At 43.5% G+C, this 23,804-nt stretch overlaps 1 protein-coding gene across 1 annotated transcript in view; it reads left to right on the plus strand.

Moving 5' to 3' along the window:
* Positions 1-23,804, plus strand: part of ATP2A2 (ATPase sarcoplasmic/endoplasmic reticulum Ca2+ transporting 2) — a 60,372-nt gene that overhangs the window by 25,667 nt on the left and 10,901 nt on the right. Inside the window, exons 6-14 of the mRNA XM_007938261.2 lie at positions 7,133-7,213; positions 8,807-8,892; positions 10,194-10,658; positions 13,959-14,047; positions 15,131-15,233; positions 16,032-16,163; positions 21,189-21,311; positions 21,408-21,626; positions 23,127-23,462. Of these exons, the coding sequence (XP_007936452.2) occupies positions 7,133-7,213; positions 8,807-8,892; positions 10,194-10,658; positions 13,959-14,047; positions 15,131-15,233; positions 16,032-16,163; positions 21,189-21,311; positions 21,408-21,626; positions 23,127-23,462 (1,634 nt within the window). The remainder of the gene's footprint in view (positions 1-7,132; positions 7,214-8,806; positions 8,893-10,193; positions 10,659-13,958; positions 14,048-15,130; positions 15,234-16,031; positions 16,164-21,188; positions 21,312-21,407; positions 21,627-23,126; positions 23,463-23,804) is intronic.

Raw genomic sequence — 23,804 nt, forward strand, 5'->3', positions numbered from 1 at the left:
TGAGCATTTCTTCATATGTTTGTTGGCCGCTTGAATATCCTCCTTGGTGAAGTGTCTATTCATGTCTTCTGCCCATTTTTTAATTGGATTGTTTGTCTTTTTGTTATTGACACATTTACAATTTGGCAAGTACGTTAAGGGGTTTTCTTTGCCCTCTTCCCAAGAAGCCCTTTCCAAGATTCTGATTATTTGGTTTTGAAAATTGAAGTACAGGCAAACAGTGGGATTAAGTTAAGAATTGCCTGTTCTAAGCAATCTGCAGTGTTTGGGCCATGGCTGAACCTTTTTCCCCTGTCCTGATGAAAACCACTGAGCAGAGAAGTGGAAGCAAAGAAGTGTAGTACCAGACACGGTGCTAAGCCTGCTTTCTTCTGCCTCCCTCCTCCCTCCTATAGAAGTTCTCCATGGGAAGGATGGGAGCACAAGGCTAGTTAGAGCCACAGGTTTGAGATAGCTGGATCCAGGTAACAGATGGTGGTTGCTGTGGCGCTGGCTTAGACGCATGGCGTCCCTGGGTACAACAGGAGGGAACCCTACCCGGTCCTGGGCCACCTGCATCCAGGTGACAGTAGAAAGCAGGGTTTTAGTTGTGTTTCCTGCAGTCATGTAGAAACAGAACAGATGTACAGTCTTAATCTTAAAAACTTTTCATAAGCAGAAGAGCACAGCAGAATTGGGCAGAAGGCAGTGTGGGTGAGAGGCAGAGAACAATTGAAGACTAGCCACTTGGTATTGTCTGGGCAGCTGGAATGTTCAGAGCCATGAGAAACAAAGGCACTCTGGGAGGCCTCCCCCAGCCCTTAGATAACAATGGACTTGATCTTGGCGCCCCACCTGATTTTCCCAGGGCTGGCATTTCCTAATTTCCTGTAAGCACACCTTCTACCCACTCCCTGTGACTCAGGGGTACTCATCGTACTGGTAAGTGCCAACCTTTGCATTCCACTGTGGTGAAGATTTTGGACAAGTTTAGAAGAAACCATGTGGTATAGGGACACCTTTTTTTCTAAGGATTACACAAAATCACCAAGGTTGACAGATTTATCTGTGTAACATGACTTTTATGTTGAGAATATAAAGTGCTCAGCATTACCTGTACTTGGAAAAATACAAAATTTAGAGTATAGGGAGATGGCAGGAATATAAATTTGGGGGAAATACAAATTTGTAGGGAAATTCTACCTCTGAATTTTTCCTACAGAAATAATCCAAGCATACAAGAATGTTCACCATATAACATTGCAATAGAAAAATTAGAAACCCCTGTAAATGGCCATGAAAATGAGGCTGTGACCTCCTGTGACCTGAAGCAAGTTAACTTAGTGCCTCCTTGTCCTTACCTGCTACCCAGGGTTTAGGGCACCTTCCGAGCATTGTAACGCATCAGAGTACCGGGAAAGCCCTCACACCGCAGTGCCTGGCAGAGAATATGCACTCTGACTTAGCAATTGTTATGAACATGCAGCCATTTAAAAAGAACAAGATAGCTTTATAAAATTACCTTTAAAGGTCTGTCATTTTGTTCTCATGAAATGTAGTGGTATGCAGAGAGGAAGGACCTTGGAGGTAAGTACTGTTAACAGCTTGAAGTATATTTGCATGAGGGGAATGAGAGATGAGGCTTTTCCCTTTTAAGAGCATATATTACTTTTGTATTAAGATGACAACCCTGTCTTGGTGGGTGTGTCAGATACACACACTCTAGCCTGACTTAGTACATAAACTGTAGCAGTGGAGTGGCTTTTCTCAACACCGCTTATGTACCTCTAGTAACTGGAAACTTGCCTGCTTGGGCCGCTGTGCCATTTTCAGTCAGTTTCAATAGGAGCCTAGTTACCTCTGTTTTATATGTTAGATTTTTGCTTTGGAGCCACATAGAAGTTTAATTCCTGTCTAATTCCTTTTCATATGGTGGCCTGTTAGATATTTGAAGGTAAATAAATCACTTTTAGAGCTGAGCAGAGCTTAGAAACTCTTATTTTAGCGATAAGGACAAGTTTAACTGATCCAGGAGTGCGTGGCAGTTGGCAGCTGGGAATCTCACTTCATGCATATGCCTTATCCTAATATGCATCTGAGCTCTTCTAGGTGTTGACAGAATTAATCTCAAAGCCTTTACCATCTTGATAGCTCTTCTTTGGTCTCCAGTTAAATGTAGTTAGGTAAATGAAGCCTGATAGATAATCTAGATGCTTGTCTTAGAGTTGTCATTGCCTTCCTGGCTTAAGACCCTAGGATCTCCTCAGGTGGGCTTTCCCCTCCATGGCTAATCCTCTATTAGCATAGTTTTTGTTTTTAGTCCAAATACAGGGTGTTTGTGGGGTTTTTTTTTTTCCCCTTGGATTGCATTTTTAAAAGGTGAGACACCTTCTGGTTAGGACAAACTAGAACTAGAACTGCCCCTTAGGGATTCCAAGGCTGTATGTAATCTTTCTCCCACAGAGCCACTGGTGGGTTTGAACTGCCAGCCTTTCTGTTAGCAATCAAGCACTTAAAGAAACACCACGGGGGCTCTTTCATCATGGATTATACTACCAAAAATCAGATTGGGAGCAAATGGTAGTATACTGTGGCAATCTTTAATGTTCCTTCTCTGTTTTGCACCCATGGTCTGGAATAGTTGTGATAAGTCTGCAAATTGGGCTTCTCAAGTAGAATGTCATTCATCCTGCTTGACTACAAAATGTGTAACTCAGATTGGGAACACGGTAAAAATGTTTGAGTCACAGGGAAATGTTTAATTCAGATGAATTGATTCTATTGTGGCTGACTTTTCTAGGAAGACATTTAAGTTCAAAAATAACCATGATATTCAAGAGGCAATTTGTGATCTTATATGTAGTTTTCTCTTAGAGAAAAGATTCTCATAACTCAAAAGATTCTCATAACTCTTTGGAATCTGCTACAATAAGATCTATTTTGTTTGACACAGAACAAATCTATAAAAAGGAGTTTTCTGATAAGTGCTGGTTTTAACCATCAGTATTTTTGCCATAAATGATATAAACATTCTTTTCTAGATTTAAGGTAAAGAAAGCATATGTTCAGAAGAATTCTAAAATGTGAGAGTTAGTGTTTCCTGTAACTGACGATTCCTTGCCCCCTTGGTAACCTCTAGAGTACATTTGGAGGATTTTATCCAGCATGTAAATTCTCTTCATCGGGACAGCAGGTTAAAGAGCTGAGGACTGGGAGCCAGGAGTTGAATTTGAGAAGTGTCAGATGTTACACAAATGGAAGATAGTTTATCTGCATTTATTAGAGTTGGGGCTCTTATACCTGCCTGGGCCAAAGAGACTGGGAAGAAAATTTTGAGGAAAAAATTGCTGAACATTCTTTTGTTGGCAAGAGTTCGAATTTTCCACTAGCACTTGCCCTGGAGGCATTGCTGGGCCCATCAGGGAAACATTACTGGGTGGGATCATTGGGACAGGCCTGCCTGCCCGTCAGGCCCAGAACCATCAGAAACTCACAGAAGCCTGTGAACAAAGGAAAATTGTTCCGTCTTACTCAGTGGGTCTTTACTTTCATGGATTGGTCACCTCCACACTTCCTGAAGAGAACCTGCTTTCTAGTGGACCTAAGCTGAATCTATTACAAACCAAAAGTATGGAGCACACAAGTTAAATGTTTAAGTCTTTCATTAGTCGAGGGTGCCAAGGCAGGACTCCTTTTGCTTCTTCCTTACTTGACTGCCCTGGGGAGATGGGTTGATCAAGTACTAAAGTATTCGCTCAGAGTACTAGAATATGGTGGGTTTCCAAATTCAGTTTGGATTCATGCTTTACTACCTTTCAGCTAAGATGTTAGTTTCTAATGGAAACAGATTTGTGTGAAACTTAAGGTATGTGTGGTATATTTCACAAGTGTTGTGAGGCTTAGAGTCTTCTTGGCCTAGACCTGGCATGCCTGGAACAAAGAAACACCAGGTAGTGAAACAGAAAACTAAACCCTCTGCCATCAAGTAAATTCCAACTTATACCAACCCTGTAGGATGGAATAGAAATGCTCCATAGGATTTCCAAGGCTGTAAGTCTTTACAAAAGCTGACTGCCGTATCTTTCTCTCATGGAGCACCTGGTGGGTTTGAACTGCTGACCTTTTGGTTAGCAGCTGCATGCTTTAACCACGATGTCACCAGAGCTCCTTTCAGGTAGTAAACCAAAACCATACTCAAACTGCCATTGAGTCGATTTTGACTCATAGGGACCCCCATTGGGTTTCCAAGGCTGTAAACCTTTATAGAAGCAGGCCGTCAGGCCGTCTCATCTTTCTTATGCAGAGAAGCTGGTGGGTTCAAACCACTGACCTTTAAAGCCAGATGCCTTAACCACTATACCACCAGAGCTCCTTTCAGGTAGTGAAGACTCCCCAAAATAAACCCTTCACAGGACCCTCATTATTGTGGGGTTTTATACTGGTTTTTTTAGTGCATCTGGAGAACTTTATTTAAAATACAGATTGCTGACCACCTGGCCAAATGCACTGAACCAGACTCTGGAAGGATGATTCCTTTTTAATTCTTAAATATTTGCCTCACAATTATAGAAGAAATGTTGAGAAGGTGAAGCCAGTTTTTAAGGGCACTCTGGGCCATTTGCTGAAGACATGCTCAGCATTACTGAATTCGGGGCTAAAACCAAAGGTATGGCCATACAATTTCTATACAGCCAAGAGATACCCTTCATATGTCCATGTGAGACTTCAGGGAAAAAATAGCTGGTTTCTTTATACCAACAGTAAAAAATGTAATCTTTAATATGCCATATGGTACAGTAAATTAATATGTTGGCTGTTACCCTGGAAACAAATTTACCTTGGTGTTTATTGCCTTGAATACAATTTTCTTTCAATTTCAAGTCCTCTGAGCTTTCACTGAAACACAGTTAAATAGCTTTTGCATCATCTTGTAGTTTGTCTTCAGTTTGAGAGTTAGATTTGGCGTAGATGTATGCAGTAAGATTTATATATGGAATTTTTTAAGTAGAATAAAGGGATTCAACTTCCAGTATAAAATCAAACGTACACTGCTTTGAAACTGGTATGTGCTCAGCTGTTAAGTGTCAAGTGTGATAGTGTTTCTAGATCTTAAGGACCTGCCTCTATGCCACAGTTCTTACCTCCTCCTCCTGTAGGATGAGACATAGTCACTTTAGACGTCTTAGGTGCTGTTTCATTTTGAGGCATGTTCATCATTCACTTCGTGCTGTTTTCATGTTAAAGGGCACTTGGCATTAGATTACTTAGGACAAGTGGAAGTAATAAAGATGTTCTTTATTTTTTATTTGGTTTAAAATTTTCATCTTGATGGGGGTAAGATTTTAACTGTTGCAGGCCACTGAAGTATAAAATACAATCACACCCATCCTCTGATCACAGATGGTGTGAGCCAGGAGTCTGTTGGTGGAAGGTTCCAGTTTGTGTTGTCTGAATATTGCTGTTGGTTGCATAAGCATTTCCAGCAGGAGTTTCACCGTCCCTGCAGTCAGCTGCAAGGTGATCTTGGCCTCCTGAGATTAGGGATTGACAGTCTTTTCTGTGCTGCCTTGTGACCATATTGCCTGCTTGGGCTATGTGGTAGTTTTAGGAACTAGAGATGGAAAAGCAAACACACTGGCCCTGACTCTCAAAGCTCTCAAGTGCTGGGAAAATGGCAACTAAACACTTTCTAGAGAGACTGCTGTTTTGCCAGGTTGGTTGGATGGGAGCATTTAGAGTTAAGTCTGGAAAATAACGATTTGACCGAAAATACCATCTGCAGTTCTAGGCAAGGCGTATGGGTTTCTCATTTTCAGCTGTCCTTGCATAAGAAAGACCCCTTAGTTTATCTTTCAGAAAGATGGGTGAGCTGTTGGGACACTGCTGTGGTTTGGAGGTACCCTGTTCAACAGTACTGAGCCACTGACCGTGTGCTGGGCACTGTTCTAGAGGGGCTTGTGAACGTGGCTTTAGCTTTACTGAGATCGTGTGGTGGCGTCTTACTGTACACAGATCAAGGAAGGGCCTTAGCAGTGGGCTGTTGAAGAGCTAGTAAAAGGACAGTGCTTGGCCTAGAGAAGAGGTTATTGTAAGCGTTTCCTTCATTTATTTGGTGATTCAGAAGGTACCAAAGGGCATAAGGTGTAAAGTTGGCCCCAGCTTTCCAGTGTTCTTGTTTTGCATCTGCCCATAGGTATTTCCTTAGACTGGTGCTGGCCTGATAACGTCTCACCTCTTGCTTTCCCAGTTAATAAACAGGGCATCTTAGAGTTCACCTCTCCACTGTTAACAAAAACTATGCAGTGTGAGCCTACTCCAGGACACATTCTGGCATTTGTAGGTCAGATTGTACAAGTTACCTTCACATTCAGCGGGATGCATAGGGTGGGCACGAAGCATGGGAGTACAGGTGAGTTAGAAACACTACATGGGCTCTGGTTTTTTGTATTACAGCACAGGGTGTGCTCAGGTGACGCATGTTCTGTGTAGCAGTCACTGTCACATTCATCTGTGCATGTGTACCAGCTGGGACACCCTGGTGATGGAAAGCCTCTGGGTGTGGGTTTTTTTTTTCCCCCCCCAATGAAGAAAACTTCCCAGTGTCCAGACTTTGTTTCCCCTTTTCATCTTTGCCCCTGTTTCTCAACTCTTCATGTTCATTAGTTTGAGCTACATGTAGTTGTTTATTGTGGCCTCTCTTACAAGTGATGTTAATGGAGCATCTTGTAAAAGAGCCATTTGCTTCCGTTTATAATAATTGAGATTTTTGGATGGATTGAACCATGGCACATATAGCTCACTCACCCAGCAGGCCGCGTGCAGATGGCCTAGGTCCTAAGCAAATGTCAGTTACTGATACTGCTACACAGGACAGTGATCTTCACAGCAGTGAGTTTGAGGCCTGGTGGAGCATCTAGAGCAGGACCTCCTAACCAAGCGTGTCCACGTGGAGGTTCCCCCAAACCCCAGGCGCTTCCTCAAAATTCGTACCTACCCAGCTAGTTTTTATGACCCTAGCTATTAATAATCATCTCACGTTTCTATAAATTTTTTAATGCACTGTATACACATTTTTTATTTTCTTCCAAAATGCATCTTTATGTGACACGATTGCTACATTGCTTATTTTGACTGGTTTTCTTTCCCAAACTAGTTGGTGACAAAGTTCCAGCTGATATAAGACTAACTTCCATCAAATCTACAACCCTAAGAGTAGACCAGTCGATTCTCACAGGTAAGTACTGTGTATCGGAAGGGCACTGAGAGCTGGAGGCTGGCTCACGGCTCACGGCTCACGGCTCGTGCTGTTGGTTGACTTGTGCCCCACTGTGTTTTCATAATATCCCATCTTAAAGCAATCACAAATACCTGTGAGAAGGTTGTTAGGCTGTTTGTCAGTCTGCGGGGCTTAAGTCATGGAGGAGGAAATGGAGGCTAATGATTTAAAAACAAAACCACTCTGGCCTTCATCTCTAAGGCCCTTATTAAATTAGCTTTTGTTTGAAAGTATAAAACAAAACCATTACTACGCTTTTACTTATAATTAAAAGTTAATAAATCCCTTCATTAGCAGAGGTGGTCATTTTAAGGCTGCAGTGCTATCTGCCTGCTTTGTGGAGAATGAATTCTCTGCATAGCCTCCCATCATCCAGGCCATTTACAGGCTCCAGGGCTGGCTAATCTTGCATCTAACATATTTCACAATTATCAAATGTACAATTAACAAAAAGTTAGCACACAAAAAAGCTGGCAAATATTCTACTACCTGGAGTTCACACGCTTTGATTTGGGATTGTTCGGAGCATTTTCCCGTTTTTGTTTGATAAAGGCACAGTTTAGGGTGGAGGGCTCCCATGATGAAGTGGAAGTAAGGTGGTCAGAAGATTAACTCTGATACAATGCTGACCTGCACTGAATTGTAAGTAAATATGAAATTTAAAGGTTATCAAGACTTTCTATCTGATGATCACTTTTTTAAAACAACTAGTAATATAAATGTAGTAATGTGACTAATAACCTGGGTTTTGTGGGGTTTTTTTAATTGTTTCTTTATGAATAGCTTGTCTATGAAAACTCCCATATTAAAAACTCCCATATTAGCAACAAGCTAGAAACTAAGCCATAAAATGTTGGGAAAGTGGGCAGCTTATGTGTATGAAATTCTCATTGTGGCCAGCAGTGCTATAAACTTCCTGGAGGTTCTTGATTGTCTGCTTTGGCTCAGTTACTCACACTGTAGTTTTAGGCCGGATTGAAAACCAGATCCATTCAAGGACTGGGTGGCATCGGCTTCACTTGGCTTGGAGTCAACAATGGCAGCCACTCTCATTGACCTCATGCTTGAAACCAAACTCAACAACATTTAAAAAGGTCTAAAAAGCTAGTCTGGTCTGTGGTGCCATGTGATCTTTCAGTACAACTGCAAATGGCTGGGGTTTTATCCATTTTACTTCATTAAAATAGAATAATTTCATTAATTCTTGCCAATATTTCTAAAACACTAACTTCATGTCTCATCTTTGGTGTACAGAGTAGTCTTTCTCGTGGCTGCTCATCATTACTTATTATATGTATCCTGTGTAGTCACTTAAGAGTAAACACATGCTCTGTTTATATAGGTATTGTATATACAAAGACACATGTAAGCATATTCACAGTATTAGACTATAAAATAATACTGGAAAATAAACTAAATTAAGATCCTATTGGCAAAGGCTGTGTTTACCTCCTTTGGATGAATTGGGCCTTTTGTCTCTTTCCCATACTGGGCACGTGAGGTGGGGGGATAGCACGCAGCTAACTGTCCTTTGTCTCCCCACCTGCCTAGGTGAGTCTGTCTCTGTCATCAAGCACACTGACCCTGTCCCTGACCCACGGGCTGTCAACCAAGATAAGAAGAACATGCTGTTCTCTGTGAGTCCTTCATCACGTTGATCTTTATTTAAAGGGGTTCTCGAGAGGCTTTAGCAGTCACTGCTTCCGTCAGTAGTCAGGCTTTAAAAAGTGCTGGTGATCATTGCAGAGGGTGATTCTACAGCCTCGGGCCCAGCTATCGACAAACAGCAGTGCTGTGTAATGTCGAGTGTGACTTAGCCATCTTTTTTATTTGCTTGTAATTGGCAAGTTTTTTGAGGGGGGGGCGGAAATAATCAGGTCAAATATCTTTGAAACTCTTACCTGTGATCGTGTGTGTGTGTGTGTGTGTGTAATTTTAATGGTAATTTGGGTGAAAGTTTACAGAGCAAATTCATTTTCCATACAATTCATATACATTTCATTTCATGACATTGACTGCAATTCCCCACAATGGAACAGCTCTCTTCCCACTTCCTCCTCATAACTTCCTCCTCATAGTTACCTCTTCCCTCTGTGCATTCTGCCCTCTGAGCTATCTCCCTGTGCAAACACTGCCCTTCTGATCTCCCATGATTAATCATTCTAAGGAGTGTATCTACCTGATATGCCTTTCTGTCATTTGGCTGGAAGCCACAGCAGTGAGTTCAGTTCCAGACCTGAAGGGTAACTAGTTACCTGTGAACACTGTGAACATAGATTTGAAGCGATAGGGTTGCTGTGAGTCAGAATCAAGTTAGCAGCAACAGATTTGGTTTGGATTTTTGTGGAGAAAATCTCACCTGTAAAGGATGATTTCAAAGTATGCATGGTGTCAGCTGCTTATATGTGATTAACAAAAAAAGATGTGTTAAGTGAAAACTTATGCCAGTTTTTGACTCACTATTTCAGTTTCTCTATTGATTTGGAAAGCTTTAAAATAACAGGTTAGGACACCTTGTAGAGTTTGGGTGGTTGGAATATAGAATGATATTTCAAGTGGTGGGCTTTGTGGGCGACACAGAGCAACACAGTGAAAACAAGGAAGCAATATCACAAATGGTGGGAATTAAAGTGGGACATGGCAAGAACACATGTATTTAATTCTGTTGCTTTGACTGCCCGGTGTTTGAGCAGAGGTCTTCGGGTAGAGCTTGGCTGAGGTAAGTACGTGGCTGCGTGAAACTGGAACAGATGTACCACTTTGTGCATGAAGTGAAGTATATGATAAGCATCGTGTGGCTGGCAGCCTTGAGAGCAGCCACAGGTGGACCCAGGAGAAGGTGGCAGCAGAGGCCCCAGAGCCAGAGTTTGCTGGCACTCTGGGACCCACGTTGGGAAGTACTGTCAGTTTTGTGACCAGTCCTGTACTTCTGTCCCAGGGCACAAACATTGCTGCTGGAAAAGCCATGGGAGTGGTGGTGGCAACTGGAGTTAACACTGAAATTGGCAAGATCCGTGATGAAATGGTGGCAACGGAACAAGAGAGAACACCCCTCCAGCAAAAACTAGATGAGTTTGGAGAACAGCTGTCCAAAGTCATCTCCCTCATCTGCATTGCAGTCTGGATCATAAACATAGGGCATTTCAATGACCCAGTTCACGGAGGCTCCTGGATCAGAGGAGCTATCTACTACTTTAAAATTGCAGTGGCCCTGGCTGTCGCAGCCATTCCCGAAGGTCTACCTGCTGTCATCACCACCTGCCTAGCTCTTGGAACACGCAGAATGGCAAAGAAAAATGCCATTGTTCGAAGCCTTCCCTCTGTGGAAACTCTTGGTTGTACTTCTGTTATCTGCTCAGACAAGACTGGCACGCTTACAACGAACCAGATGTCAGTCTGCAGGGTGAGTCCTTTAAGAATTGTTCCTGACTGTTGTTCTTACCCATCCTAAGAGTTGACCCTCATGCCATCAAAACCTGTAATCTATAATTTGATAACTTTTTATGTGCTGAACACAAATTCTGTGTTTAGTAACCTGAATTCTGTGTATAGTAACCTGGAGCCCAAGATAATTTCCAGTAATTTAGAGGAATCAAAAATTCCTAAATTTATTTCCTGAAATACAGGACTTCAGCTTGGCTGCCATTCTTGTATTGGGGAGTTGACTTACAGGTGTTCTGCAGATGCCTGTGGTCTTCTGCATAACTTAATGTCCCTAGGTTTGACTTAGGAGCTCTGGTGACATAGTGCCTAAGGTGTTTGACTGCTAAGCAGAAGGCTGGCGGTTCAAACCCACCAGCCACTCCTCAGAAGAAAGATAGGGCAATCTACTTCCGTAGTGATACTGACTTAAACAACTTTGTAGTCAGAGCATAACTTTCCAAAAGGTACACTCATGCAAACAGAGAACATGCGTCACAGATTGTGTTCACTTATTAAGAAGGGAACCATATTAATGGTAACGCTGCTTATAAGAGCATTTGAGGCCAAGAAAAGAATACGAGCCTAGGACTGCTGGGTTAGATTACTGTCTGGTAGGACATCAGCCAGTCTTTAAAAGTACAGGTTTTCTTTTCTGTAAGGCACACAAACCCATGCCTTCATATAATATGAGCCCTTAACTAATAGTAAACAGCAGAGTCAAATAGTAGTCCCTTTTCCTGGGAATGATTCTGTAGGACAATGAGAGGGCCTCAGTCATCCTGTTGGTCTTATTTATTAGGTTTTGGATGGTTTTTCCTCATCACTGCAAATTATTGTGGCTTAATGTCATTAAACCTCTGAACCTTTATCTTATAATTCCTGGTGATTTTTATATATACATACACACCCCAATTCTTTGTCTAATCTAAACCCAGGTTTAGAATACATGGGTGGTAGATGGATGTTTAAAACTAATGGGGTGTACGGCTTGGCTTTATACTTCTTTAGTAGCTGAGGGAGTTGACTGAATTTTTTAGGTCTCATTCCTTGGACCCAAAAAAGGTTCCATAAATAGGCTGAAAGCTAGCTCTGGCACATTGGTTGTTCTTGGGGAAGAGGGAATTTCATGCTAAGTGTCTCATTTCCTGAAAAGTTGTTTAAACTAAACCTGAAAGCTGTAATTCCTCAGATAGTCTTTATTCCAGGCAAGTAAGTAGTAGTGTGAAATTGTTAATAAGATTTTTACCTATGAAAAAAATTGAGTCCATCTTTATAATAGTTACTTTTTACTCTCCCGTAAATGGTTTGATTTAAAATGTTCTCTTTTAGTAAAGAAGCGGGTGGTACGCTGAGGTAGGTGGAGTGGTCCCTGTCAGTGTTCTGTGAGAGGCGGCTTGCAACGTGTTGTGTTACTGCCCTTGACTTGGACGCTTTTCATCCTGTGGCTCCTGAACACTTTCCTTGCTCACAGCCTCGGTGAACACCTTTGCATCCAGTCAGGGTACAGAGCGTGCTGCCCTTAGAGGTGGAGTTCTCGGCACCAGAGTTCAGTGAAGAATGAGTAGGGCGGGTGGCAGCAGTGCCAGCTTGCTGTGAGCGCGTTCCCTGCACGTGGTTTGTTTTCACGTGGGACTGTGACTCGAGGGCAGTCCTGCCCAAGAGGTTAGAAAAGTAAGACTTTTAGAAGTTAAGTGATACGTCTGAGGGTCAGACAACTAAAAGTTGGATGTGTCATTAATCCTGGTCCCTTGTCTCTTCCACTTAATAATTATGTGATGTTGAACGCATCATTTCGCTTCTGGTCTTCGTCTTGTGTACAAAATGCCAGGCGTCTTTGGAAAGATCATTTCTGACAAACTTTACTGGTTAGGAAAAATACTGTTGGGGTCTGGGGTCTTACTGTGAGTGACGCGGGATGTGCATCTTTTCCTCTTGACATACAACTGGTTTGAACTGGAACTTCTGTGTTAGGAGTCCTCACACCTTTTAAATTCTGTTATATCAGAAAGCATTTTTTAGTTCTGAAATGAAGCTTTTGGAATCTTTAATATTTAAAAATATGTGCCACATGTCTATATATAAATACATGCATATGACAAGCAGATCTTGTGAGGCTTTTGCTTTTGAAGTTATTTTAAAATACAGATTTTAACCAGTTTTCTTTTCTTGAATGGAGGCTGAGAGGTCTGAAAAGACATTTTTCAGGCGCAACAAGTCTCTTTCTGACCTTTGAGGTTAACATTTTAAAAATTCCTCGTCGCAGAATAGCTTGATCGTATTGTTGTTCCTTGCCCGTATTTTGGAGAGTTTTTGGCATGAAAATATAGGGCGTAATTCTGTGTGTGTGTGTGTTTCTTTATCTTGTTTTTTTAATAGAGAAGGTTATACAGTTTAGTTTCGATGAGCAATGAAATGAAATCTTCCAAACTGGCCTCCTGAGGTATAAAAACATTTGAAAATAGACCATTGCTTGTGTTGACGTATTCTATAAAATCAGGCATTCTTTTCTAAGCACGCTTCTACTTGCCTTGTGAACATCAGTTCTGAGGGCTACTTCCTGTATACATGAAGCTGTACAACTTCACAGACAATGAACTGTGGCCACAGGAAAAATAAGTGGAAGGAGCAAAAATGCCATTTGTTTTATTTTACTCAGGAATCTTTTTATGCAATTCTGAAATGTGAGTTTATTCCCCCAAGTTTTTACTCTGAGCTGTAAGGCAGGGCTACCAGCGAGCACTTTTTCAGCCAGCCATCTGAAATTTGGAGTTTGGAGAGGTCAGGAGTGGTGTGGAAGCTTTGGAAGTGACATATGCTGGCCACAGTCCTCCCTAACGTGGATTCCTTGTAGCTTGTCCTCTGTCTTTGGTGCCACTGCTGCTTGTGACTAATTCATCCTATCCATGCTGCTGTTGCTCTCGCTGTTAGCCCATGGGACAGAGGCACCTCACACCTCACTAAAGGACACCTCCTCCAGTGCTGAGCTTCACTCATTGACTTTCATTAAAATGTTTTTTCTTCAATGAAAATGCTTTTTGCTGTTGCATTCAGCTTATATTTTATTCTCTCAAACTCACTGCCATTGAGTTGATTCTGATGCATAGTGAACCCCATTGGGTTTCCAAGGCTGTAATTCTGTCTTCTGTGGTTCAAACCACTGACCTTTTTCGTTAGCAGCCAAATGCCTTAACCACTACACCACCAGAGCTCTTTTTTTCTAGTAACATTTTCAGTAACATATTTATACCTTTTAATTGCTGTTACACTAATTTTTCTGCAGATGTTCATTCTGGACAAAGTGGAAGGTGATACTTGTTCTCTTAATGAGTTTACCATAACCGGATCAACATATGCACCTATTGGAGAAGTGTGAGTAAATCCCTTTGCTGTTTAAAGAACCCATTTTTTTGTGTGTCTAAAAAATTCACACACCTTGAAGGAATGAGTTGCTGGGCACCGGCGCTCTGGACCATAGTCTTGGGGGTGCTGTGGTCAACCACATTGTCCACAAAGACTGTACTACATCATACTTGGGTGAATAGTGACTGGGGTCTTACAAGCTTATGAATGGCCATCTAAGGTGCATTGGTCTCTCAGCAAAAGAAGAGTGAAGAAAAAGATTCAAGGAAGTAACCGAAAGGACTAATGGGCCACACAAATCCCAGCTCCACAACAAAGACTAGGCTTTACTAGTCTGGTAGAGACTGATGGAACCCCCAAAACTATGGCCTTTTAGACTTAAGCCAGGGACTGGACTCAACCCCCATGGCTCAACTTTCAGAAGCCAAACAACAGACAGACCAAAAAAGTGAATGATAATACTAGGGAGTATGCACTCATTAGAACAAATAGCCATATAAAATCAGAAGGGCAGCATTTGCCCAGGACGAAGCTCAGAAGGCGGGAAAAACTAGGAAAGAGGACAAAGGGAGAGGGTAAACGTGGGGGGGGGGCAGTAAGAGTGCTGTTACATTGTGGGGATGTGGTAAATGTCATAAAACAAGGTTGGGATGGATTGTTGAATTTGCCCTGTGAACTGTATAATTTAATTTCCGCCCCCTCCCCCCAAAAAAAGCAACTTTCTGAATGTGACTCATAGTAATCCGTTATTAGAGCAGTACCCTCGCCACACACACACACACACTCTAGACTTCTAGACTATAACCCACACCTTTGAACATGGCCTTTTTCATCATCTTTTAGCTGCCTTGAAGCCCAAGTTTTCAAATGAAGTTTCTATTGGTTCTTCATTGATACCAGTGGGGGGGGGGGCACTGCATAAGAATTCTAGATCTTTTCTGACAATTGAGTCCTGATACCAGAAGTTTATTTTTGTCTAGAATCTGTTGAATACTTGCTCCTTATCCAAAATTGTACTATGAAATAATTAGAGGTAAAAATCACTAACTATGGCCACACTGTGCTCTGAGGGTGTGTTTTCTCTTTTGACAGGCATAAAGATGATAAACTGGTGAAGTGTCATCAATATGATGGTCTTGTAGAATTAGCAACGATTTGTGCTCTTTGTAATGACTCTGCTTTGGATTACAATGAGGTAACTCTTCATGAATAGGAACTAGACCTGGCTGTCCTTAGTTCCGGGTCAGGGTGGGTAGATTGAAAATCCTGCCTCCTCCTGCCCTTTGGAAGGTAAGGTTCCCGATTTCATTTCTCCTTCTTGTGCAAGGGCCTGTGTGTCTCGGGACCAGCCTGACCACCCTAGCCAAAGCAAGCAGAGAGCCTTCGTCTCTTCTGTACAGGGCTTCAGGGCTTTACATTACTTCACTGTGGGTTCTGCTGAACATGCTATTTTGGGCTGTTTCTAGTATCGTTACTGTAAGTGGATAAAACCCAACATAGAAATATTTTTATGAGAGCACTGGGTATTGATTTTGCTTTTAAATCTTGGTTTTATATCTTTTGAGGACAAGGTGAGGCTAAGAGAATATGATGTTAGCATAGCATGATAACTGAAAATTTAACCAATAGAAAAGTCTTTATTTAAATAGGTAAATCCTGTGGTTTCTATCTTAAGAGTCAAAGCGATCACCATCAGAAGGTAAACTCTTGAATGGTAAGCAATGATGAGGAATTACAGATACTATTTAGTAAATACTGTGATTAGTAGCAAATGGAAAACCTAAAAACCTAATTGTTAGAATGAGAAAACACACACCTGTGCTTTGGGCTTGTTTCTACTTACCTGGAGCGTGTGCTCTGTCATGGGATAAAAATGGCCCACAGACTAATGATGCATGATGCCGTGGAGGACAGGTATCCTTCTAGGGGAAGCATTTCATTGAAGAAAACTTTCTCTCTGTGCTTCTGTTCCCTTTTCTACTTTCCCCAACAGGCAAAGGGTGTGTATGAAAAAGTGGGAGAAGCTACAGAGACGGCACTCACCTGCTTAGTAGAGAAGATGAATGTATTCGATACTGAATTGAAGGGGCTTTCTAAAATAGAGCGTGCAAATGCCTGCAACTCGGTCAGTATGAGATTGTGGTCTGGAGCTTGGGTGTGGCAACAGCCTCTCATCTGTCCCCTAGTCCATTTTTAGACAACAGACTGCTCATCTCCCCCCACCCCAGTGTCTCAAGTAAAATGGCCTTGCCTAGTTATTTGACCAACAAAGGAAAAGCACTCAGTAGAGGTCATTTCCACGAGGAAGCCCCTGAGCCCACAAGTTCTGCCCTCACCCCTCCCATGCAGTGACCCCTGTTCTCCCTGCAACATCAAGGTCCCATCTTCACTGGATCTTCATCAGCATCAGTATATTTTTAATCTTAAAACTTTTTTTTTTTATTTTTTGCCCCTTATTTCCCTCTTCACCACCTCAGTTCTTCTTTCCTTTGATAGTAAAACTACTCATGAGAGTCATTGCTGTACCTTCTCATTCTACTCCCCTAGTCCACCTTCCTTCTCAAGGTCACTTTGCACTAAAGCCAGTGGTCAAACCATTTACGTAATAGCACATGTAAAGTACCTAAAGTAACAACTGACAGGACTGGACACACAGAGACAGCCACAATCAGAGTTGAAGATTTTGGCATGGTAAATTCCATCTCAGTATAAAGCAGGTGAAAAATAAGTAAGGATGTAGAAAACTTGATCAACAACTAAGAGAAAACTTGATCAACAACTAAGAGTACTCCATTCTGTAGTTGTCTGCTTTTCAAATGCATAAGTAATAGTTACCAAATGGGCCACTGTGCTGGTCCACACAGGCAAGACTCAGTAATGACAGGATGGAAGTGGTTCAGACGATACGTGCTGTCCAAAAGGGAATTCAATTTGGAATCGGTAACAAGATAACTAGCTGATTCTCCAAGTTGAACAACACACTTTTGAATAAAATCAGTGATAGAAGCATTCACCTCAAATTAGAAAACCAGGAAGTTAAACACAAAGTAGAAAAAAAGCAACAGACAAGATACATAAATCAAATATGAACAACTTCATACCGGTACATTTGATCACTTAGAAAAAATGAACACATCCCTTTAGTTACACGGTTTCTTAAAAACTTCCACAAGACTTGTCCAGGCCGAGTTGATTTCTCTGGTATACCCGAAACATTTAAGGGAGGAAAAAAAAATGTGACTGCTACACAGATTTTAGTTGAAGAGAAGGGAAAATTAACTCAGCTTGATAAAGCCAGCAGACCCTGATCCTAAAACATGACCTTCCAAGGAAAGGAAGTTACAAACTACTCTTTCCTCATAATATAGATGTAAAAATTCAAAGTGTGGAAAAAAAAACAGACCCACTGCTACTGAGTTGATTCTAAATAGTGATCCCCGGTTGGGTTTCCAAGGCAATAAATCTTTACGTAAGTAGATTGTCTCATCGTCATTCAAACTGAGTCAAATGATATGTAGCAGCATTAGGAGAAGCAGGGTGTTGGGTGAGAGGGACACAGAGGGTGCAGGTCTGCCCAGGAAATAGTGGTGGCCTGTCAGCTCCCGCCTGCCTGCCTGAGTTTGTATCACCAAGACCAGAGCAAGGCTGGAGGCCTCTGTAGCCAGCTGGCCGGAGCCTTTGTGACATGAACAAGGCCCCACCAAGGAGCTGGCTGTCCTGAAGGCCACCAGACTGAACTGCCCCACAACAAACTACCATAGGGTCTGCGGCCAAGCCAGACCTGAGTGTACATGAGCTCCAGCCCTGCCAGTGGACTCTGACCAGCCCACTGCCCTCCAACTTCCAGGTCACCCTGCCTGTTCCATTCTGCACATCTCAAGAGTCTGTCAGTGGTTGAACATGAAATGCAATTGTCCTCCTAGCCTCTCCTGGCCAAAGTGGCAGGTGACTCCCTAGATGAAAAAATGCCACCTAAACAGAATGGATTATGTAAGGGCTCTGCGGGCTGACTAGGAACAAGATGGAGCAGCGTGGGACCAGAGTGCAGAATCAGCAGATGGACAGAAGGGATGTCAGAGAGGGCGGTGATGCCCTCCAAGCAGCTGAGCCGGAGCCAAAGAAACCCGAGAAGCCAAGTCAGGCCCTGGGACTGGAGGCCAGCTGTTGATTCAACGGGCCATCCCACTAGAGGCACCCACGCTCCTGGGCTCTGACGAAGCTGCTGCTGCTCTTGCTGCTGAGGGGCAGGGGAGCTGGTGGCTTGTCATTCACAGCTAGAGTACCCCCACCCCAGAGCAGCTGCCATACATGTGCTCTAGGGTCTGCACGGCCATGACACCCCATGGAGGTATGAACAGGCCTTGGCAGTGACCTGTCCTTGACACCTGCTGCCTGCCCAGCCTGATTCGTGGGACTGTGTTCTTTCCTTAGTTTCAGACCTACCTGCCATCATCAGCTGCCAGTCAGTACTTGAGACCTCTTGGTAGGGCTACTTTTGTTCCTTAGGGTTCCTTGGTGGAATGAGGAGGTGAGCATAGACAAGTGTCCTATGTTCCATTAAATGTTGAGGCATGGGGTGAAGAGGGGTGGAAACGGCCTTGCTGCTTGTTTGTGCAAAGTTGTGTGAACACAAGGGCACACTTCGCTAAAATGGCCAGCTCTTGCTGCCTCGATGCTTGTATGTGTCACACACCCTTTTATTCCTTTGTACCCAAGGCAGATGAAGCAATGTTATGGAGGGACTAGGGAGACACCACAGTCAGCAAAGACAGAGCGAACTGGGCCGGGGGCAGGGCGTATCTCAGACATTACATATTGAAGCGACTACACAGAACCTCAGGCTATGAAAGACTGTCTAGTCCAGTGTAGCCCCTGTAAGTAGGGCCTTACGTATACATGATACATATTATCATATATATGATATATAATGTAGCCTTCCAAGACTTGCCTGGTCTCACAGTGGAAGGCAGAACTGTCCTTTATACCATTCTGTCTCCTTTGCAGTGTCCTGAGAAACGTAGGCTCGTATGAGTTGAGAACTTCTCAGGCAAAGTATAGACTTAGGGCAGAAAATCATGATTCACAAATAGAAATCACACAGCTAGGAGGGGATCTTTATGGAAGCCCCATCTCAAAGGGCTCCACTGGAGAGGCTTAGCCCTCAACTGTAAACCAGCGCCTCGACCACCAGTAAGTGAGGAGGCAGGTCCCTGGAAGACCACCCGTGCCAGCTCTCATTGGTCGGTGTAACTAAATGCCAGAGAGGCAACTGACGGCTCAGCTGCTCCAGACCGAGGGGTGGCCCTGCTTCCTCTAGACCCGGAGCGGTGTCTGCTCGAGGCAGCAGACAGCAGCACAGAGCTTGCCACGGCGCACAACGCACACAACCAGGGCTACCCTTCGTGGCGGCCACGCTCAGCATTTTCTTGTTACACCCTGGTCATGGCAGCAGAAGGAGCAGTCTAAAATGACCACCCTTGGTGTGCAGTCACGGGAGATTCCTGATTCCTCCAGGACGGTGGGAAGCTGCCTAGCTTTCAGCCCTGGGGGCCCACAGACAGGGCACCCCTCCTAACCATGCTGATGGTGGAAAACACACCATGGGTTGACTGTTCCGCAGCAGGACATGGCACACCTTCCTCAGAATCACCATGTACGCCTTTACTCTTCCTCCAGGCAGCTTGTCAGGACACAGGATTCAGCACTAACTCCACCCTGATCCTTTGTTGCTGGAGGCTTCTCAGGATGGCTGGAGTCAACCAAGCCAGACTAGAAAAAGAATCTGCAAACAACATTCACACAGCATCCTAGGAAAAAAAGATACTCAGAGTTTTTGGGGATTTCTGTAACTATTACTATGGGTCTTAGCAGAAAGAAATTAATGAAATTCACCAACCAAATTAGTATGGAAAAAGCTTCTGTTAAACATTTAACCTTAGTGGAAATTTTGGCCAACTAGGAATGCAAGAGCATGTCTTCAAGTTGATAGCTTTACACTAAAGTCATGCTTAATGGTGGCAGGCGGAGGAGGTCCTTTCGGATGTTTCTACTCAGCATCATCACACTGGCTGCCACCATCTATAATGCAGGAGGAAAGGCAGGATACAGGAGGAAGAAACGCAAGGGGAACTAGAGGTGACAGGACTGGCTGGAGAAGCTGCAGAATCTAACCCCATTGGTTAATTTCCTGCCCTGACCTGAGCTGACCCTCCACAAGTGGGCCATTTGCAGTACCAGATTACCCTGCTTCCAGGACACCGCAAAGGCCTGGCCTCTGCCTCAGGCTCTTTGGGCCTTTTGGTCCAGCTTCTGTCAAGTCTGGTCTATCAGCAGTGTCTGCAGCAGCCTAGCCACACAAAGCTATTTAAAATACTTACAGGAAACAGAAACAGGTCCTTAAGCATACTGGCTGCATACAGACTGCAGATAGATCGTCGCCACTGATTGTTCTTTCGGACAGCCTCGCTCAAGCCTACCCACCTCCTCCGCCACTGTCCCCTGCTCCCAAGTCACCACCTTTGGTTGTACGCACTCCCCTGGCCTGTGCTTCACAGAACCCTGTATTATTTTTCTCTCTCACTCAAAACAGCCATCTGGCTTGTAACTTTAAGGCCTTACAACCTGCCATGGTCTGTGCAATTTCCAGGTTTATTTCCATAAACTCTTCAGCCCAATCTGACCTGGCAGCACCTTGACCATGAACATGCACGTGGCCTACATCTGCTGTTCCTCCTTTGTTTTCACCTGTACTCGGCCTTAGTGAGGCTCTCCCTGACCTCTCCTCCACCCTGCAGTCTACACATACACAGGTGTCTGTCCCCCTTCTCCATTGTTGAAGGCTGTCAAATCAGTTCAGAGTTAGGACCCTATAGGACAGAGTAGAACTGCCCCATAGGGTATACAAGGTTGTAATCCCTATGGAAGCAGACTGCCACTTTCTCCCACACAGCACACACTCCATTTTCTTCTTACCTCCTGGTTTACCCTTCAAACGAGGGTGCGAGTTTCTTGGGGCAAGAAAATGTCTTGTTTGTTCATTGCTGTATCCTTAGTGCCTACCATGTAACGTGTGCTCAATGGAATCTTTGTTGAATGGAAATTTTTAAGACTTGTTCTCCAAATGATTGCATGTTTGTTCTCTTTACCATAGGTCATCAGACAGTTGATGAAGAAGGAATTCACCCTCGAGTTTTCACGCGACAGAAAGTCTATGTCTGTTTACTGTACGCCAAACAAACCAAGTCGGACATCAATGAGCAAGATGTTTGTGAAGGCAAGTATAGCTCCCTGATGCTCAGACGTCCCCACCAGGACAAGGGGCCTGTGTGAACCAGCTAACAGAAGCGTCCATCTGAATCTGTATTTACAGGGTGCTCCCGAGGGTGTAATTGACAGGTGTACCCACATTCGAGTGGGAAGCACGAAAGTTCCCATGACTTCAGGGGTCAAGCAGAAAATAATGTCTGTCATCCGAGAGTGGGGCAGTGGCAGTGATACCTTGCGCTGCCTGGCTCTGGCCACACACGACAACCCAATGAGGAGAGAAGAAATGAACTTGGAGGACTCCGCCAACTTCATCAAATACGAGGTGAGTGGTCCTTCACCTGCACCCTCCACTTACGTACAAGCAGCCATCCTTGAAGTGAAAATTTAAGGATGGAGCTTTTGCCAAAAAGAGGCGGAGTTACTTGTTTTGCTGGGGACCACATGCATCACCCTTAGAATTTAGGTGAAACGTATAGCTCTGGTAGCATAGTGGCTAAGACACTTGCCTGCTAACCAGACGGCTGGCGGTTCAAACCCACCAGCCACTCCTCGGAAGGAAGGTTGGGCAATCCTACTTCCGTAGTGATACTGCCTCGGAAACCCAAGGAGGGGTCGCTATGAGTCGGGTTTGACTCGACGGCACATAACAACAACAACATGTGAAACGTACATAGTTAAGGCTTTACTAAAAGATTGCCACTGCCAAAGTAAAATCCTCAAGATGTCAGCTCCAAAAGCTTGTGAAACCTATTTTGCAAATCTTGTGTAGGTAAAAACTTTTGAAATTGGGTGTTTTGTAAATATTCAATCGTTATTGAAGGTTAAAATATCCAAGTTGAGAGATCCTGCTCTTTTCTGATGCTAGAACTCCTTCAAGCCAGGGATATGACCTCCTAAAACTTTGAATGAATGGGAAGAGCAAGTTTGGCCAATTTCAAGAAGTTCTTACCCCAGGGTGTTTTGTCCCTAGTTCAAGAATGATTGGTGCAGTAGCGTGTTTAATCCTTTTTGATTAATTGGGAACCATTTTATTATTGTGACTTTTATTCATAGATAAGAATCAATGTAAACTTGAATTTTTAAAAAATCTCTTAAGAAAATGTAGACCTGGGTGGTGCCTGGTTTCTGAACATTTTGATCAAAGATTTTACAGAAGAATCCCAATCAAAAACGAGAAAATGAAGAACTTCAAAAGTCTCATGGAATCCAGACAAAATGCAGCCTTAGAGTCTGGGTGTGAATCCCTAAAACGATTGCCCTGAGATAATCTTTAAACCTTAAACCAGAAATACACCCTAAAGCCTGCTAAAAAACAAACACTAGTTTAGCTTAAACGTCTTTCCGATCTCCCTATATGGGATGAAGGGAGCTCTGGTAGCATAATGCCTAAGCACTTGACTGCTAAATAGAAGGCTGGCAGTTCAAACCCACCAGCCACTCCTCAGAAGAAAGATGGGGCAATCTACTTCCGTAGTGATAGTGCCTCGGAAACCCAAGGAGGGGTCGCTATGAGTTGGGTCCGACTCGATGGCATACAACAACAACATATGGGTTGAAACTTGGAGGGCAACGAGTTCACGACAGTCAGGGCGGAACAGCGAGGGCAGTGAATATGCTGGAACATCATTGTGTCGCTGAATTTTATATGTAGAAACTGTTGAATTGATGTATGTCTTGTGTGTATTCTCAATAACAACAAAATTATTTTTTAAAGAAAAGAAAGGCAGTGTCTTTTGCTCTTGATGTATATAACTGGCCACAGTTTCAAATTGCGGGGGGACCATGAGGATTTCCTGTTTAAACAAAGTATTTCTTAATTCAGACCAACCTGACCTTCGTTGGCTGTGTGGGCATGCTGGACCCCCCAAGGATCGAAGTGGCCTCATCAGTGAAGCTGTGCAGGCAGGCGGGCATCCGCGTCATCATGATCACAGGGGACAACAAGGGTACCGCTGTAGCCATCTGTCGCCGGATTGGCATCTTTGGGCAGGACGAGGACGTGACATCGAAGGCCTTCACGGGCCGGGAATTTGACGAGCTCAGTCCCCCGGCACAGAGGGACGCCTGCTTGACTGCCCGCTGCTTTGCTCGTGTGGAACCTTCCCACAAGTCCAAAATCGTAGAGTTTCTTCAGTCTTTTGATGAGATCACAGCGATGGTGAGTGTCTTTGGACATGTACAGGGGACTCTAATTCCTAATCAAAGATTTAGGAATGGCTCCCTGATTAGTAATTTCTTGTGTACCCCCCTTCCCTTAAATTTTTTCTGATTTTATTTTGATCTGGGCTACTTTTCTAGAATCTTGTTGACCTGCAGTCAGCAGTGTGTGTTGCCCACAGGGAAGACCCTTGAGTAGTTTAGGACCCAGAAGTGTCTTTGGAATCAGATAAGAAATGTTTCATCTTGATTAATGCCTATTTGTTTATCTAACAGTTTGTAAACACTGATTGAGGGTGAGCAGTCAGTGTCTGTCAGCCAGTCTTCGGCTAACTATCTTCAG

Source organism: Orycteropus afer, unplaced genomic scaffold (assembly GCF_000298275.1).
Source record: "Orycteropus afer afer isolate SDZICR_OR568_19922 unplaced genomic scaffold, OryAfe1.0 scaffold00048, whole genome shotgun sequence".
NCBI classification, from domain to species: Eukaryota; Metazoa; Chordata; class Mammalia; order Tubulidentata; family Orycteropodidae; genus Orycteropus; species Orycteropus afer.